The sequence below is a fragment of the Ochotona curzoniae genome, unplaced genomic scaffold, assembly GCF_017591425.1.
Source record: "Ochotona curzoniae isolate NIBS_2020 unplaced genomic scaffold, NIBS_Ocur_1.0 contig_1014, whole genome shotgun sequence".
Classification (NCBI taxonomy): Eukaryota; Metazoa; Chordata; class Mammalia; order Lagomorpha; family Ochotonidae; genus Ochotona; species Ochotona curzoniae.
Window position 1 is genome coordinate 49,171,965 of NW_024464920.1, and position 16,286 is coordinate 49,188,250.

A 16,286-nucleotide genomic window follows, 5' to 3' on the forward strand; every position below is an offset into this window, starting at 1 on the left:
GCTGCAACTGGCGAGGAAGGGGACCGGCTGACACTGTCCCTGGTTTCTGCTTGGCACTTTGGGGTGGGGACTGCACTGCTGACAATAGGTGAGGACGCAGGAGGCAGAGCAGCTCCTGGGGAAGAGGCACGGAGCTTCAGTCTGAGCCGCCCCTGAGACACGAGGGGACGCGGGCAGTGGGCAGCGGCAGCCGGCTACCCCAAGACATGCGGGCAGTGGGCAGCGGCAGCAGGCACCCTGAGACACGGGCAGTGGGCAGCGGGCTGCAGCAACCCGCTCCCCTGAGACCCAAGGGCACGTGGGCAGCAGGTGCGAGTGACAGCTATGGGGGACACTCCCTGACCCCAGCTTGCCAAAGGTGGAGCTGCCTGAGGGGCACTTAGAGAAGTCTGAGAAGATGCTTGGGGTGGGAGGAGCAGGGCGCTTGCTGCTGAAGTGTCTGAGCAGATGAGGGCCAGGAGATAACCCTGAACATGACCCCAGAGAGGCATCGGCAGTGTCCACCAATGGCCATGAGTTTCAGCCAACATGGAGTCGAGGCTGGTGGAGTGGTGATGGAGCTGGCAGTGGACCTGGCTGTGCAGCTGGGCCCCAGGCACTCTGACAGAGCTTTGGCAGGCCATCTAGCTGCTTGGAACCTTGGTGTGGCCGTGGACCCCACACCAGGTCACCTGCCTCTGTCATGCTGGGCAGCCGTGCAGCTCTCAGCACCCCCTGGTCCAGGCCCTGTGCAAGGCGCTGGGGACCAAGGGGCGTGAATGAGGATCCTCACTGTGGCCTGCTTCTCCATCCCTCCTGGAGGAGACACACCGGCCAGCCAGTAGGAACGAAGCCAGATACCGAGGCCTCCCTCTGAGTGGATGGAGCCTTCTGAGCGATGGCAGGAGACCTGGGCTTGCCATTACTGGACCTGGCACGGGCCCTCAGGAGGCTGCCGGCCTGCACCACCTCCGTGCCAGCAACAGCATGATGCCCCAGGAGTGCTGGGGTGGGCCCTTGGGCCTGTGCGAGGATGCTTTGTCTGTGGGCTGGAGGGTCACCTGAGATGAGCCCTGCGCAACTCTGGAGGCAAGGATATAGTGGACGCGCCCCGGCTGTCACCTGCTGGCCCTCTGCCCAGCTCTCCTTGCTCAATTTTACTTCACTAAATGCACACAAATTCAAATTGGGATTTTCCTTTGCTACCCCTGTTGAGTATGTTTGGTGTCACAGATGCAGACGGTGTGAGCCAACTGTGGCCCCAGCTGGTGGTGTTGCTTGTTGCACCCGTGGGGCCTGTGCCATGACCGGGGAGGGAGGCAGGTGCACAGGGCCAGAGGTGTAGGGCGCATCGCAGTGCTCTCCCCCCTCTGGTAAAGCTGCGCCTCCAGCTGCAGAGAGAATGTGGGTGATTAGCCTGAAAGGCCTGTTGACACTGGCTCTGCTTGGCCTGCCCTAGGGAAGCTCCCGGCCGGCTCTGCCTGCTCGGCCGTCCACATGGCCCTGTGTGCCGTGAACCTGGCCGAGTGCGCCGAGGAGAAGATCCCGCCCAGCACTCTGGTTGAGATCCACCTGACAGCTGCCGTGGGGCTCAAGACCCGGTGCGGAGGCAAACTGGGCTTCCTGGCCGTGAGTACCATCCTGTGCCCGTCAGCAAGGCCCCTGCCACCACGCCCAGCTGAGAGCTCAGGTGGCAAAATCGGGATGAGTGGGCATCTGTGGGCACCCAGAGAAGAGTGAGGGTTGGAGTCGACGGGGTGAGCGGGGAAGAACCCCACTGTGCTGGAGCCGGAGCCTCCAGAGTGGGACGTGGCAGCTTCGTGTTTTTTGTTGTTTTTTCTTGAGATTTATTCGTTTATTTAAAAGTCATAGTTACAGGAAGAGAGGGGAAGTCAAAACTTCTGCCGGTTCATTCCCCGAACGGCTGCAATAGGCAGAGCCGAGCTGATCTGAAACCTCGTGTCTCATTCAGGGTTTCTCATGTGGGTATAGGGGCTCACATCCCTAGACATGCTTTGCTGTTTTTCTGGGTCACCAGCAGGGAGCTAGATCAGTGTGGTCCTCCACGGGAGTGGCAAGGACCCAGATCCTTAAACAGAGGAGGAGGAGGCAGAGCTGGGGCTCAAGCCCTCCTGCGTTGCGTGGGTCATCCAGACACACACAGCCCAGGTGCCACTCAGCCCTTGTACCTGTTACCACAACCCTGCCCTTCCCTCTCCTGACAGGAACTATGCTAAACTCTTTCCAATTAAAACGGAAGGAAAAAAAAGTCCCCGGATCCTGGGCCAGTGTGCCAGGCTGCCAAGCCTTCACCACCCCCAGTGCAGGGTGCCAACTGGTGGGGTTAGGCAGACCTGCAGGACAGGATGCAGCAAGGGCTTGTGGGTGCCCCGTGCCTGCCCCCTCACCTGCTGCCAGGCCTGGCCTGGCCTAGCCTACTGACTGTCCCCCAAGCTACTCGCCCTCATGGCAAAGGACTACCTTCCACCCGGTCCCTGTCCGTGCTCACCGTGGGCTTCGGCTAGCCTGCTGCCACATGGGTGTCACCCAGTCCTGTCCCTCCACAGAGCTACTTCCTCAGTCGAGCCCAGAGCCTTTGTGGCCCCGAGCACAGTGCGGTGCCCGACTCCCTACGCTGGCTCTGCCACCCACTGGGCCAGAAATTTTTCATGGAGCGGAGCTGGTCGGTGAAGTCTGCCGCCAAGGAGAGTCTATACTGCGCCCAAAGGAACCCAGGTGAGTGTGCATGGCGCGGCCGTGCCGGGCGGGAGGGGGCCGCGGGGTGCCACACACCCGTCTAGGTCTCTTGCAGTCTGTGTGTTTGTGAGAAGCGAGGCTGAGCCCTCGAGGCCTGGCTGGCTCTGCTGGCTCGGCGGCTCTCTAGAGCTGCCCTCCTCAGTGGTCACAGATGGCGAAGGAGTGCCCTGTCCTTAGCCCTGTTCCGGGTGATCTGCAGACACTGGAGGTGGCAGGGGCTCTCCGAGCAGTGACAGGGACAGGGCTGCAGGCACCGGGAGGAGTACAGCTCTCCGTGCCCAGCACTTGATGGTGATCGGAGTGGACTCACCTGGCCTCGCAGCACTGGGGCTGGTCAGTCAGCGTGGATGCCCACTCGGTGCTTGGCGGCTCTCCCCAGCCGGCACCGCTTTCCCACAAGCCCTGCAGGGCGTCAGACGTGGCGGGCACTGCCCTGTCTCCGACTTCAGTGCTGTTAGGATCCACGGAAGCATGTGGAGGTGTCCACGGCCGACTCCCGCTGCCCCGGCTTCTGTGCCTCGTGCCCAGAAGGTGTGCCTAGCTGTCCCTCATCCTGCTTGTTACACTGAGGCCTCTGTGTCTGCCCCATGGGAGGGAGGCTTACAGCAGCCAGCTCTGGTTAGGGCCTGCCAGAGGAGAGCAGAGCTCTGATTCATCCAGCTCGGTCCTCATTGGCTCCGGGTCCCAGGGCGAGGCTCTGGACAAGCGCAGGGCTGACTGGTTTTCCATCGCGCTGAGCACAGCAGCCGTCCCCACTGCGTGGCCCTGAGACGGGGTAGCTGCCAGCCTTCCCTGGTGAGGCCTGCGGCTGCTGCTGCCCCACATGACCTTCATGTATGCTATGAGCGCTGAGTCAAGAGGCAGGTCCTGCTCGGCCCATGGTGGCCGCGGCGGAGTGGGGCACTTCTGGAATTTCCAGGGCATCGCCTTTCCTTGGGTTCTCCTCCACATCCTGTTTTTGCTGTAGAGACACAATGAGCTCCTGGGTGACATGGGTGCTTCTTGCTTCTTCCTCAGCTGACCCCATTGCCCAGGTCCACCAGGCCTTTTGCAAGAACCTGCTGGAACAAGCCGTAGAGGCCCTGGTGAAGCCACAGGCCAAGAGGAAGCCGGGAGACCAGGAGGAAGACAGCTGGTAATGGTCCCAGGCTGTACCCCCCTGAAGCATGGTCGGAACTCATGCGGCACTGGACATGAGGTCCTCACAGTGAGAGCCCGTGGGACACACTGCCTGCCCGTTGCTTTGGGCTCTGAGTTCATACCTTGCTTGCCCGTGCATGAGGCAGGTCACAAAGCTCACGAGTGTATTCTTGTTGAGCTGAGGAGTGGGGGTGGTGAGTGTGTCAGAGGCAGATCCCATCCCACACCGGGGTGTCACGGTGCCTGGCTCCTCCCTGTGCTCCTGCACAATGCCCACTATGTGGCCTAAGTCGTGGAGGGAGGACGAGAGTGGCTGAGCCTGGGAGGGAGGGCACTGGGCTGAGGAAACGGAGGGCACTGGGCTGAGGAGACGGAGGGCACTGGGCTGAAGGGACGGAGGGCACTGGGCTGAGTGAGGGGAGGGACTCGGTGATAGATCGGTGGTCCTTCCTTCTCTTGTAGTGAGTTCTCCAGCGCTCTGGAGTACCTGCGGTTGCTGCACTCCCTCCTGGACTCAGTGGGGCCAACGACCCCACCTTTCTCCAGCAGCTCAGTACTGCAGTCAGCCCTGGGTGAGCGCCCCAGGCGGCCATGTGGTCTTCGGGTGGTCCCCATGCAGCGCTCCAACCCCTCTGTCCCCAGGGTCCGGGGTGGTCACAGGCAGATCCCCATGCTCGATGCCCCCTAGGCTGCTGAAGAGGCTTCCAGCTGGGCACCTGCACTTCTGGGCCCATCCCCTGCCTCCCTCTGTGCCCGTCCCTGGGAGGAAGACCCCAGCCTGCAGCGTCCTCACAGAAGCCCAAGGGGCCAGCATGCCTCTGGGAGCCAGCACGCATTCACTGGCAGCAGTGTCTTCAAGCCACTGGACTGCTGCAGTGGGCTATGCATGGCAGGGCGGGGCTGCAGTCTGCACTGTTCCACCCAGGCCCTGACCTCGTCTGCCGGTGGTGGGCAACCGCTGTCACCATGGCCATCAGCTGGCTCCAGGGAGACGATGCAGCTGTGCGTTCCCACTTCACCCAACTGGAGCGCATTCCCAAGGCCCTGGAAGTGACCGAGTACGTAAGCGTCATGGCCTTGTGGGTTGGGTCAGTAGTGGGTCAGTGCAGCCATGCCAGGGGGATGAGTCAGGACTGCCTGGTCGGTGGGAGCTGGGAGTTGAGGGCAGAGGGTACCCCCTTCCCTCGTGTGAACCAGGAGCTCATGGGGCCTCCAAGACCACCAGGCACCTCGGAGAGTGCAGAAGGGATGGGTTCTCATGTGTCTGATGTCCCAGGTCCATTGTCACTGCGCTGACCGGTACATACCTTCCATACCAGCGGGGTCTCCAGGGCTGACTCCTCCCAGCCTGGGCGAAGGAGGTGCTGTGGGGTGGGGAGCCGGTCAGCCATGCATCACAGTGGCATGGGGGTGACAGTCCCCGGCTCCGCTGGCTCCAGCTGCTCTGACCTGCCTGTCCTTGCCACGATTGCAGGAGCCCCCTGGTGAAGGCCGTGTCCCACGCCTGCAGAGCCCTGCATGCTTCGCTCCCGGGGAAGGCCGACGGGCAGCAAACCTCCTTCTGCCACTGCGAGCGGGCCAGTGGCCACCTGTGGAACAGCCTCAATGTCAGTGGGGCCGCCCCCGAGCCAGGCCTCAGCCACGTGAGTGGGCTCAGCTGACCCCTCGGGGAGGGCCCTGGTGCAGCCCTTCTCTCAGAAAGTGGACGAGATGGGCACAAGTCTTTCTCCAGAACCTTCCCCCAGCTAACCAGGGCTCCGTCTCTACTCCAGACAGCGTTTTGTTTTGTTTGCTTTAACATTTACTTTATTCACTTGGAAGGCAGATTTACAGAGTTAGAGAGAGAGCTCTTCCGTCTGCTGGTTCACTCCCCAAATGGCTGCAGTGGTTGACTCTGAGCTGATCCCAAGCCAGGAGCTTCTCCCCTGTAGGGTCAGGAGCCCTGGGATTTGGGCCATCCTCTGCTGCCTTCCCAAGTGCTTTAGCAGGGAGCTAAATGGGAAATGAAGTAGCTGGGACAGGATGCTGCACCCCAAGCAGCTTGCCTTGCCTCCTGGGTTCTGCAGACCTCCAAGTGGGCCCCTTATACCCCCAGACCTGTCACAGCCTGAGCCGGCCCGGCACCCGCGTGGCTAGTGCCCCCTCCTGGCGGGCAGCTGCGGTGCATTGTAGTTGCATTGCATGTTCTGGCGGTAACCATGCAATGTTTCCACAGTGCATCCCAGAGGCCTGTCTGGCCCTCGGACAGCCGCCCCAGTGCATCCCAGAGGCCTGTCTGGGCCTCAGACACCCGCCCCAGTGCATCCCAGAGGCCTGTCTGGCCCTCGGACACCCGCCCCAGTGCATCCCAGAGGCCTGTCTGGGCCTCGGACAGCCGCCCCAGTGCATCCCAGAGGCCTGTCTGGGCCTCAGACAGCCACCCCAGTGCATCCCAGAGGCCTGTCTGGGCCTCGGACAGCCGTCCCAGACGCTGACCCAGGACCCTCGCCCTGGGTGGGCATCCTGGTTAGAGGGCACTGTTGCCACTATTGGGTCCCCAGGGCCAGCCAGACCGGAGGGCAGCGACAGGGGTAGGAGTAAGCATTGTCCGCTCTGCTGAGCTCCAGATAAGAAGGACAAGGAGTGACCCAGAGTACCAGGCTCTGAGAGCCCGGGTCTGGGCACAAAGGCTGAGTGGGCCTGGATGGTGTGGAGGGCCCAGGGTGTGCCAGTCTGACAGTGGGCGTGTCGGGCCAAGCAGAGGCTGGTAGGTGTCCTTGTGGCCTTCCCCAGCAAGTCTCCCAGAGATAACCCCATCACCTGTGTCCAGGGAGCACGGAGTTGAGAGCTGGCCTGCAGCTGTTGTGCTCATAAGCAGCCAGAAGCCAGCATGGCAGAGGGGTGGCAAAGCTTCCTCCATGGGCCACTGCCTTGAGGCGAGGCCAGGAAGGACTGAGGTGGCGAGCTGGGAGCTCCTGTCTCCTCCCTACTTGGCCTGTGCATGGGGGGCAAGTGGGCAGCCTGACGCAGTTGCTGAATCCTGTCCCACTTACACGCGGATCCATCGTGTGGATAAGGAAACCGGCTCAGGGGACAGGCTGCATGCCAGGGTTCCACACCTACTGCTGTGCCCACTGCAGAGCAGGACCAGGACAGAGTTCAGGTCACCGTCAGCCCCGCAGCCGAGCACCGCGCCACATGCGCCTCTACCATCCCATGCCTCTGCTCCTCACAAGGGAGGCTACGGGTTCTCTGGTGTCTCTGCCTCGGGCCTGGGAGGCCTCCCAGGAAGTGGGGAACCCGGCCTTCAGAGCGCATGATCGGCCCCATTCCCACCCTGCCGAGCTGGCCATGCTGCCATTGCCTGGTGCCTGCTCCCTGGCAGGCATTTCCCAGGCTCCAGGCTCCAGGCCCCTGCCTTCCTCCTAGGGCTGCCACGCGTGGGCTGGGGCGGGCCTGCCAGGACTGGGACCCTTTTCCTAGGGCCAGCTCATCACCTGTCCCCATCCTATGACTTGCCCAGGTGTTCCAGCTGCTCACCTGCGACCTGCTACTGTCACTGCGGACGACCCTCTGGCAGAAGCAGGCCAGTGCTAGCCAGGCCCTGGGTGAGACCTACCATGCATCAGGCACCGAACTGGCAGGCTTCCAGCGGGACCTGGGCAGCCTGCGCCGGCTGGCACACAACTTCCGGCCAGCCTACCGCAAGGTGAGGCCCAGAGCCCAGCAGGTGCTCATGGACTTGGCCCATCAGGAACCTAGTTTAGGCCTGCCACTGCAGCATGACATGGCCAGGCTCTGGGTTGTCTCGGGTACAGTGGGGACTGGCATCCAGCACAGAGCAAGGCAGGGAGCTCAGGGAATGCTCACTGGGGCGTGGGGAGGGAGGACCTGGGACTGGACTGCGTCCTCCTGTGCTGCCCCAGGTGTTTCTGCATGAAGCCACTGTGCGCCTGATGGCTGGGGCCAGCCCTACCCGCACGCACCAGCTGCTGGAGCACAGCCTGCGACGCCGCAGTCCCCAGGGCACCAAGCACGGTGAGTGTACCTGGTCATCCTGGTGGGAGTCGAGCACCAACAAACATTAGTGGAGAGGCTGGTGGTGCCATACAGGAGCAGGCACCACAGAACAGCCAGCAGCTACGGCTAGGTTCACCTTCCATGGTACCCACCATGGGATGGGTGTGGAGAGTCAGTGAGCCCACAGGAAGCCCTGGGCATGACCCACCTCCTGCCAGCTCTCCTCCACTCATGCCCACGTCTTCACTCCTGTAGGAGACGTGGATACCTGGCCAGGCCAACGAGAACGGGCCACCGCCATCCTGCTGGCCTGCCGTCACCTGCCCCTCTCCTTCCTCTCCTCCCCGGGCCAGCGGGCAGTACTATTGGCTGAGGCTGCCCGCACCCTGGAAAAAGTGGGCGACCGACGCTCCTACACCGACTGCCAGCAAATGATTGTCAAGCTGGGCGGGGGCACTGCCATCGCCGCCTCCTGACCGCCCGGCCCGGCTACCACCCTCCATCTCCATGTCCACCCCTCCCGAGTGCCCCACCTGTCCCTGTTCCCCCCCCCCCCATGCCGAGGGCTGCAGGGACGGGCCTCCCACTTGGAGCCGTCAGCACCCAAGGCCTTCGGGTCATGTCAGGCCAGTGTGCCCCGGGCATTGCTGCTGTCCACAACTTCCCACGAGGTAGGAACTGGGCATCCTATGGGGAAGCAGGTAGTGGCCCAGACTGCCTCAGAAAACCCATCCCCTGTCGCTCCCTGCGATGGAGGGCAGGGGTCTCCATGCCCGCCATGCCCCTCCCCATTTTATATAAAGGTTTTTATATCTAGTGCGTGCTTGGGCAAAGTGGCTGCAATGGCTCATTTCTCCAACACACATGCACCTGGGTGCGCCATGCCTTGTCCTCTCAGTCTCATGGACGGCAGGCAAGCTGGGGGAGACGGGGCAGGCCCGAGGATGGATGAAATTGTGTTGGCATTATTTTTTAATTTTTTTAATAAACGGTATATTATTTAATTGTCCTGTTCCTTCCCATGTCCCCTCCCACCCTTGGGCTATTGGCCCCAGCTCAGGGTGGGCTCGGGCGAGGAAGGGGGAAGCCACCGCTGGGACAGGAGCCTCCAGACTGCCCCCAGCGCCTACCTCCATGGGTGTGTCAGACCTGAAAGCTAGCCAGTGTGGCCGGGACCAGTGCCTCCTTGAGGTGGGCCCTGGGCAGTGACCTGCAGCTCCCCTGGGACAGGAGGCCCAGGGCAGACTGGGGGTGCACGACTCAGAGGCCCCTGTGATGGGGCATGCAGACCGGGCTACCCTCATCCCACAATTTTTTTTTTTTTTTTTTTTGCTCCTGTGCCTGTCCCCTGCGGGGCCGTGTTGTGTGTGTGTGAGTGTACTTGCCTTTTCTCGCTATTGTATGGGGGTGGGGGCGGGTTTTTCACAGAAACAGGCTACACCTGTGGCTTCCTCAATGTCACCTCACCATGTCCCAGACAGGTTTCTCAATAAACAGATTGCAACCACCCAGCACACGGTGTGTGTGAGGGTCTGTATTGTGACTGCTGTGGGGACAGACCAGGTATGGGGGGCAGTTCCCACTCCCGGGGCCTGCAGAGAGGCCCCCCTCCCTTAGTGCCTGCCATGTGCATGTAGCCAGGCAAGGGGCTGGGACGAAAGGGCAGCAGGCGGCCAAGGCCCCGGCATGGTGCTGGCTGCATGCTTTGGGACGTGGGCTGTAGACCCCTAAGTGGATACTGCCCAGCTGGGTCACCCTTCAGCCTCTCCTTCCTCATGTGCAGAAGGGGGTTGCTGGTGCCTGTCTTGAACTAAACAGGTGGCCGTTGACAGCAGGTGCACTTGGAGAGGCTGGCAGGAGGCTTTGCTCCAGAAGCTAGGGGGCGTGGCCACAAGTCAGGAGGCGGAGACCCAGGCCTGGTCAGAGGCAGAGTAAGCAGTGAGCCTGGACCCCCATCCTTCCCACCTGGCCACCTTCACTGCAGTTGGACCTGTCCAATCATGGCAGCATCTCTTGTGATGGCCACAATACATGACCCAGCTTGGCTCAAGTGAGACAGAGGCCGAGGGCTCTTGGGCCCAAGGACCAAGAGAGGGGTCATGCCCATCTGCTGCACACCCATAGAGGGCCTGCGTCATCAGGGCAGGTGGGTGTGGGTGGCCTGTGTGCCCAGGAGCCTGATGCTTTGTCTCAGCAGGCTCTGTGACTCAGCACCCACCCCCCTCCCCCGGCTCTCCACAGCTGTAGGAAAGGGCCAGGGTCCCCACCCCCACCTCCCTGCCAGGTCCTGGTTCCTCAGTAGCCTTCAAGAAGAGGTGGGGGTTGGGGAGGGGGAATCCAACAGGTGAGAATTTGGGGGGTGCCCAAGGCAGCCAGGCCATCAGTAGGGGACAGAACCTGGTGACAGGGACCCTCCTGAGAAGACACACCCCCACAGGGCTATGAGCAGAGACAGCTGTAACCAGCACACAGAAGGGAGCCAGGCACCCTGAGCAAGGTCATGCTGCCACCCCCAGGTGCCTGGGCAGGGTCACACACAGCCCCATGCAGTACCTGGCTGAGGGGAGCCTGTGGGAGCCTGTGGAAGACGCACACAGGTGGCTAGCCTGGGCTGCCATCAGATGCCGAGGGTCCTAGCAGGATGTGTGGCTGCGAGGGGCACCACCAGGGCCTGTGCTCCATCTCCCCACATTGCCTTTCACCCCAGGAACATCTCCTGGGTGCTCCCCTACTCCTGAGCACCAGATGTCTGCAGGACCCACACTCCTGGGTGGAGAGGCTGGGCAAGCAGCCTGCAGGCCCGGCGCCAGGCCATGGCCAACCTGTCCCTGGGATCTTGCCAGGTTCCACTGACTGCCGACGGGCTGGGGCACGGGCCCCCCCACAGGGCCTTGGACCAACAGCCCTGACCCTCCCGAGCCTCGCCTCACTGCTCCCTGCCGAGGCCCCCACCGGTGTGGGCACCAGCCTCTTCTGGCTCCTATTCCTGGCCTCCAGCCCGGGAGAGTCCTCCACTCCCGGCATGCTGTGCCTCTGCCTGCATGACCGTCTGTCCACCCGGTGACCAAGCCGCCACCAGGGTCTCTTCCAAGCCAAGCCGAGGCTCCTTTATTTAAGGGGCGGGAACTTTGTCCCAGGGTTTATTTACACGAGGTGCCGGGCCTGGCAGCTCCACAGCCACAGCCACGGGCGTGTCCGTTCCCGGCCTTGCAGACTCCAAGGCCCCCGGTCCAGTACGGGCAGACGGCGGGGCCGGCCAGCCCCGGACCAGGCGCATGCCGGCTCGGGCGACACCTCCCGAGGACATCCAGAGGCCCTTCACACGGTGACCTCAGATTTGCTGTTGGTGCTCAGGTGCCTCGGGCCGCGGCTCACACCTCTGTAAAGGCCAGGAGGCTCCGGGCCCAAGGCTTCGGGCAGCTTCTCCACGCTGAAGTGGCGCCGAGGAGCATGGCCCGGCCGCCGGGCCGCGGAGGACGCCTGCACCGCCAGGTGGCTGCGCGGACAGGGCCGGGCACGGCCCGCGGTCCAGGCCACGTAGGGACCCGAGGGAGCCGGGACGACAGGGGGCGCGTAGCCCGGTGGTGCCCAGGGGCAGGCGTCCAGCCGAGCGGGCAGGTCCTCGGGTGGCCGCGGAGCCCGCACGGGAAGCGTCCGCGGAGCCTGCTCCGGTGCGGGAAAACGCTGGGAGAAGTCCTGCGAGGTGGTCTCTGTGGGGACAGCACCAGGGGGGTCAGCAAGCAGGCAGCGGGGAAGTCAAGGGGCCGGGTCAGGCTATATAATCCGAGCTCGGATTAGCCAGGCCTCGTGGGAAGGGGGAACTTGCTTGTCCCTCCCTCCGCCCCCGTAAGCACCGGCCAGACCACCCACCTGCGACCTTGGCATATTTGGCGTAGTCCAGCTGCAGCCGGGGGCCGCGTGGGGGCCCCGGGGTAGTGGACCCCAGGGGTGCGTTGTTGAGGCGGTTCTTGTCTGCAGGATGAGGAGGGGCGGTGGTGAGAGGAGCCTGGCCTTGCACAGTCCCCTCCCCAGCTGCGGGGAGGGAGCTGGGCTCTCCTGGCCAGACTGAGCTCGGTCCACCTTCAGAAGTCCCAGCACCCGGCACAAACCCTGTGGCCCATAACAGCCAGCTCCGAGGGGTGCCGCGGAGCCTGCCTGCGTGCACCAGGGCCACCAGGACCATTCCCCACAGGGGTGGGAGCAGTGGCTCCCACCCGAACTCAGATCCCAGAGAAAGGCGGCTGCAAACCCTGCCCCGGCAACCCAGTGGGCTCAGCGACCCCGGGAATGTCCCCAAAGGGGTCCATGTCAAAGGAGCAACCAGCTGGCTGCTCACTACCACCCACACCTACAGGGGCAGGCGCTGCAGAGCCTCAGCAGCAGAGGGGCCAACTCCTACCCTCATGGTGCCCCTCCCGCCTCTGCGGCAGATCAGCAGGTGCCCACCTGTGCTGTCGTGGGCAGAACTCCGGGGAAGGCTGTCCGCCATCTGCACCTGGACACAGCTCCCCAGAGGCGGGCCCAGGGGTGGAGGCAGTGGCTCCTGGGGACCCGGCTGCTTCAGTAGTTCTGTCAGTGTCCTGTGGGGACAGAGTGGCGAGGGCAGCCCGCTCCAGCTCTCTGTGGACCTTTGGAAAGCGCCTGGGTGACCCACCTCACCCCTGCCCCATTAGCCTCACTCGCCTGCACCCCACACCAGCCATGTGCCAGGGCTGGGCAGGGCTGAGGGTCCCTTTTCTCGCCTTCCCAGAGCCCTGGTCCACAAGCCTCTGACCAGGTGAGTCTCTTGTGTCTGCTCCGCCCTTTTCCTCCGCCTTCTCCCAGGAAACTCCTACTTTGAAGCCCCTCCTCCTCCAGGAAGCCCCTTTACCTGGCCTCCCCGCGGGTGGAGGGTGAGGTGGCATGACTGTCTGCACAGGCATGGAGGGCGGACAGATGACAGAGGGGAGCCCACCCAAAAGGCTGTGTGACCTTGGGTTCCGGACACCCAGCCCCCACCCAGCTGTGACTGTCAGCGTGAGCTTTACCACACAGCAGCCCCAGCCCTCAACCCAGCTGCCTGCAGCTCCCGGAACCCATGATTTTTCTGACTCGGCCTGACCCTCCCCTCCGGGGGGCTGGGGCCATCAAAGGCTGATTCACTGATTCCGCTGGCCTGAGAGAGAGGAAGCTGGGGAGGCTGAGGTGCAGCTGGGGGTTCTCCTCTCTAGGCAAGGGTTGCCCACCCCACTCTCCCACATGACTGACAGCATGCCACTGGGCCTTGGCATAAGCTTTCTCCAAGGGTCGACCCTGGCACCCCCTTTCCCCAAGCCTTCTGAGATGGCCATTGGCCATCAGCACATACGTGGCAGAGTTGAAGGTGAGACTTGGGGGGTGGGGGCGGGCAGGGGCTCAGAACACACCACACATGAGCCTGAGCCCTCCCAAGCCCCAAGCCGGGACAAGGGGGTCAGGGCACACGGGCCCGGGGAGCCCAGGCAGGGCAGCACTGGTGCTGGCCCAGGCCACATGGAATTGCGGTCAGCACTTCCCCAAGAAACCAACCCTCCAGGGAAACCAGCCCTCAAGCACTATGGCCCCTCCTAGCCATTCTGTTCCCTACAACCTTCACCCAACAGAAGGGCCCCAAATTCAGGAGTCCACACCCCTGCGGCTTGCAGCAGCCAGGCTAAGAGACCCATCACGAAGGCGCCCTGTGCTGAGTGGCGTGGAGCTCTAGGGGTGCCTGAGTGCCACCCAAGGCCTTGGCCACTGTGTCACGGAGGCTTCTTCTGGTCATTTCTCACGGGGTCAGCAGCCTGCATACCCCATGTCTCCCCCCCATGAATGAAGGGGCACATGGCTGCTGCGGGCACCTGAGGGGAGTGCCAGGACCAGAACATGGACACATCCTCCCCCGCAAAGGCCTGGTCCAGCCCCCAGCTCAGAACTCAGCTGGCACCTGGCCTGGTCTCAGCCACCGTGAGGCCATTAAAGGCTTGGGGGTTGCAAGTGTGGGAGATTAGAAACCCCAGGGAAGGGAGGGCAGGCCTGAGTCACAGCCTGGGGGTTGGGGGCAGACAGATCAGAGCTGATGGGAGGGAAGGTAGAGGAGGGGAGGGAGCCAGGACAACCAAGGGCCTGAGGGCCGGTCCCCTTTCCAGTCCCAAGATGCCCAGCGTGCCTGTGGCCAGTGAGGCTCGCTCCTCTGGGTCTCAAGCTTATGCCCTTGGTACAGCCAGCCAGCCCCTCGGGGCTCTGCGGAGGAGGCCACGGGACCGGGAGGGCCGCCCTGTCCCCAGATAGGCCGGAAGGTCAAGGGGAGACAGCATCGTATCAGGTGTCTGCGGGGTAGGGGGTGGGAGACAGAGGAACAGCCCGGAGGGGATAACGCTTCCTTCCAGAAACGGCCAGGAGGAGGGGGGCACTCCGCGGACCGTGGGGGGCTGTCGGGTCGCCGCGGGTAAGGTCCCCGGCCGGGGCGCGCTCACCTAGTCACCGTGCGCCGGGCGCGCGGGCTGTGCGCCCGTTCCAGGCCCAGGCGCACTCCGATGCCGACCAGCACGAGCAGCGCAGCGACGCCGCAAACTGCGTAGACGGCGGTGTGGCTGCGCTCGCGGGCCGGGTCCCGGGGCGCGGCGGTGTCGCGGGCGCGGGCAGGCGGCCGGCCCGTCTGCACCCAGGCGGGCGTGTCGTAGTTGGAGCAGCGGCTCTGGTCCAGGCGCCGCGGCCCGTCGTGGCAGCAGAAGCGGTAGCCGCACGTGCCGCAGCAGAAGCTGTAGGCGCCCGAGCTGCAGTTGAAGGGCGGGTCCCACTGGCCCATCACGTCGTAGTAGCCGCGGCAGCGGTCTCCCCCAACCGGGGCCGCTGTGCCGGGCGCCGCGGGCTCCGGCGCCTCGGGGGCTCCCGCGCGGCCCGACGGCGGCCGCGCCAGCAGCAGCGGCAGCGCCAGCCCGAGCGCAAGCCGGAGCCGCGGCGTCCCTGCCCGCTCCATCGAGCCCGCGCCTCCTCTACTGCGCCCCGCGCATGGTCCAGCGCGGCGGCTCCCTCCAGTCCGGCTCCTCCGTACCCTCAGGGACCGCACCGGCCCCGCTGCCGAGGCGCTACGTCCCAGCGGACGCGGTCCTTGGCCGTTATCTCCGTCTTCTGGCGGACCCCAGCCCCAGGGACCCCAAGTCCGGTGGGCGCGTCGCCCGCAGGGGGCTCACCTCGGACCCAAGCCGGCCAGTCCGCGCGCCGAGACTTGCCCGAGCCGGGCGGCAGTTCCTTGCCCGCGCGCGCGGTCCTGACTTCTGGCCCAGGAGCGTGTGCGAGTCCCCAGCCCGGGGGTCGGGGGCTCACGGGACGCCGCTCCTTGCCGCTGCCCGCTCCGTGCTGCCCGCGCTCCGGCTCCGGCGCGGGCTCGGGCGGGCGGGGGCGGGAGCGCGGGAAGAGGGCGGGCGGCGGGAGGCAGAGCCGGGGGCGGAGCGCAGCCGCCGCGAGGGGCGGGAGGGGCGCGGCGGGGCCACAGGCCCCACTGGGGACCTTCTCCCTCTACACCCTCCAGAAAAAAACAGCCCCAGGATCGGGGCGCTCGGTGGCTTCCGCCGAAGGCTTAGAAGAATGCGACCTGGGGTCTGGAGCCCACGACCCGCATCCCTCGTTTTACAGGTGCAGCGGGCTCCGCCCGGAGAGTCAAAGCCGTTTTCTGCTTCCCGTCGCCCGAAGGACCCTTCCTCTCTGCGCCTCCGTTTTCCCGCCAGTCAAATAGGAGGGAAACCTCCGGCCAGCCGCTGCAGAGGTCGGAATCTGGGTCTCCTAGGCGCGGCCTGGCGCAGGGTGACCCCTAGGGTGCACGCCTGGGTTTCAGATCCTTCTGGACTTCGAACTCGGGTCCCTAGGATGACCCCCTCTACTGCCCGGGGTGATGTCCGCGGCCTGGTCAGTGCCTTCAAACGACCTGCTGCCCTCCCAGCTGTGGCCAGGCCGAGAAGAGGAAGGCAGACCTGTCCTTCCAAGCCCCCTCGTCGTCCCCTAGGACTCCCGACCTGGCCGCCCTAGTCACCACGGTGCTTACTGGATCAGACAGCCAGAGGGCCCACCCTCCTTGCTCTGGGTTCTCTAAGATCAAGAACTGGGCTCCACTCAGCACCCTCCCGCCTCCAAGCCAGATCTGCTTCCCAGTGGAGGATTTGCATGCCAAGCAGGCTCACGCCTCCCACAGCCTGTCAGGAGGGTGGCAGGCCAGTTCACGTGTCTGTGACCCAGGCAGGGACCCCAACGATGTCCTGTGCCTGCGGTAGCCCTTTGGGGATCCCAATGACTATGAAACAGCCTGTTCCCCAGATCCTTCTAGTTCAGAGACCCCAGCCTACCAAAATACTTCCAGTGGTTCCAGAGACACAGCCAGCTGAGGCGATTGCTTTAATCCGGTCACCAGAGCCAGCTCT

General features: G+C 64.1%; 2 protein-coding genes across 2 annotated transcripts in view; one reads left to right on the forward strand and one right to left on the reverse strand.

Annotated features, from left to right (window-relative positions):
• Nucleotides 1–9,389, forward strand: part of SREBF2 (sterol regulatory element binding transcription factor 2) — a 41,963-nt gene extending 32,574 nt beyond the window's left edge. Inside the window, exons 11-19 of the mRNA XM_040986868.1 lie at nucleotides 1,439–1,608; nucleotides 2,547–2,715; nucleotides 3,754–3,871; nucleotides 4,339–4,448; nucleotides 4,802–4,934; nucleotides 5,351–5,519; nucleotides 7,379–7,564; nucleotides 7,782–7,893; nucleotides 8,131–9,389. Of these exons, the coding sequence (XP_040842802.1) occupies nucleotides 1,439–1,608; nucleotides 2,547–2,715; nucleotides 3,754–3,871; nucleotides 4,339–4,448; nucleotides 4,802–4,934; nucleotides 5,351–5,519; nucleotides 7,379–7,564; nucleotides 7,782–7,893; nucleotides 8,131–8,351 (1,388 nt within the window). The 3' untranslated portion in view covers nucleotides 8,352–9,389. The remainder of the gene's footprint in view (nucleotides 1–1,438; nucleotides 1,609–2,546; nucleotides 2,716–3,753; nucleotides 3,872–4,338; nucleotides 4,449–4,801; nucleotides 4,935–5,350; nucleotides 5,520–7,378; nucleotides 7,565–7,781; nucleotides 7,894–8,130) is intronic.
• Nucleotides 9,390–10,987: 1,598 nt separating this feature from the next.
• SHISA8 (shisa family member 8) lies at nucleotides 10,988–14,851 on the reverse strand. Its single transcript, XM_040988292.1, has 4 exons — nucleotides 14,349–14,851; nucleotides 12,322–12,455; nucleotides 11,746–11,847; nucleotides 10,988–11,585 (listed from the first exon to the last, which is right to left on the reverse strand). Exons 1-4 carry the CDS (start codon nucleotides 14,849–14,851, stop codon nucleotides 11,194–11,196), a joined length of 1,131 nt encoding a protein of 376 aa, XP_040844226.1. The 3' UTR covers nucleotides 10,988–11,193.
• Nucleotides 14,852–16,286: the final 1,435 nt, after the last annotated feature.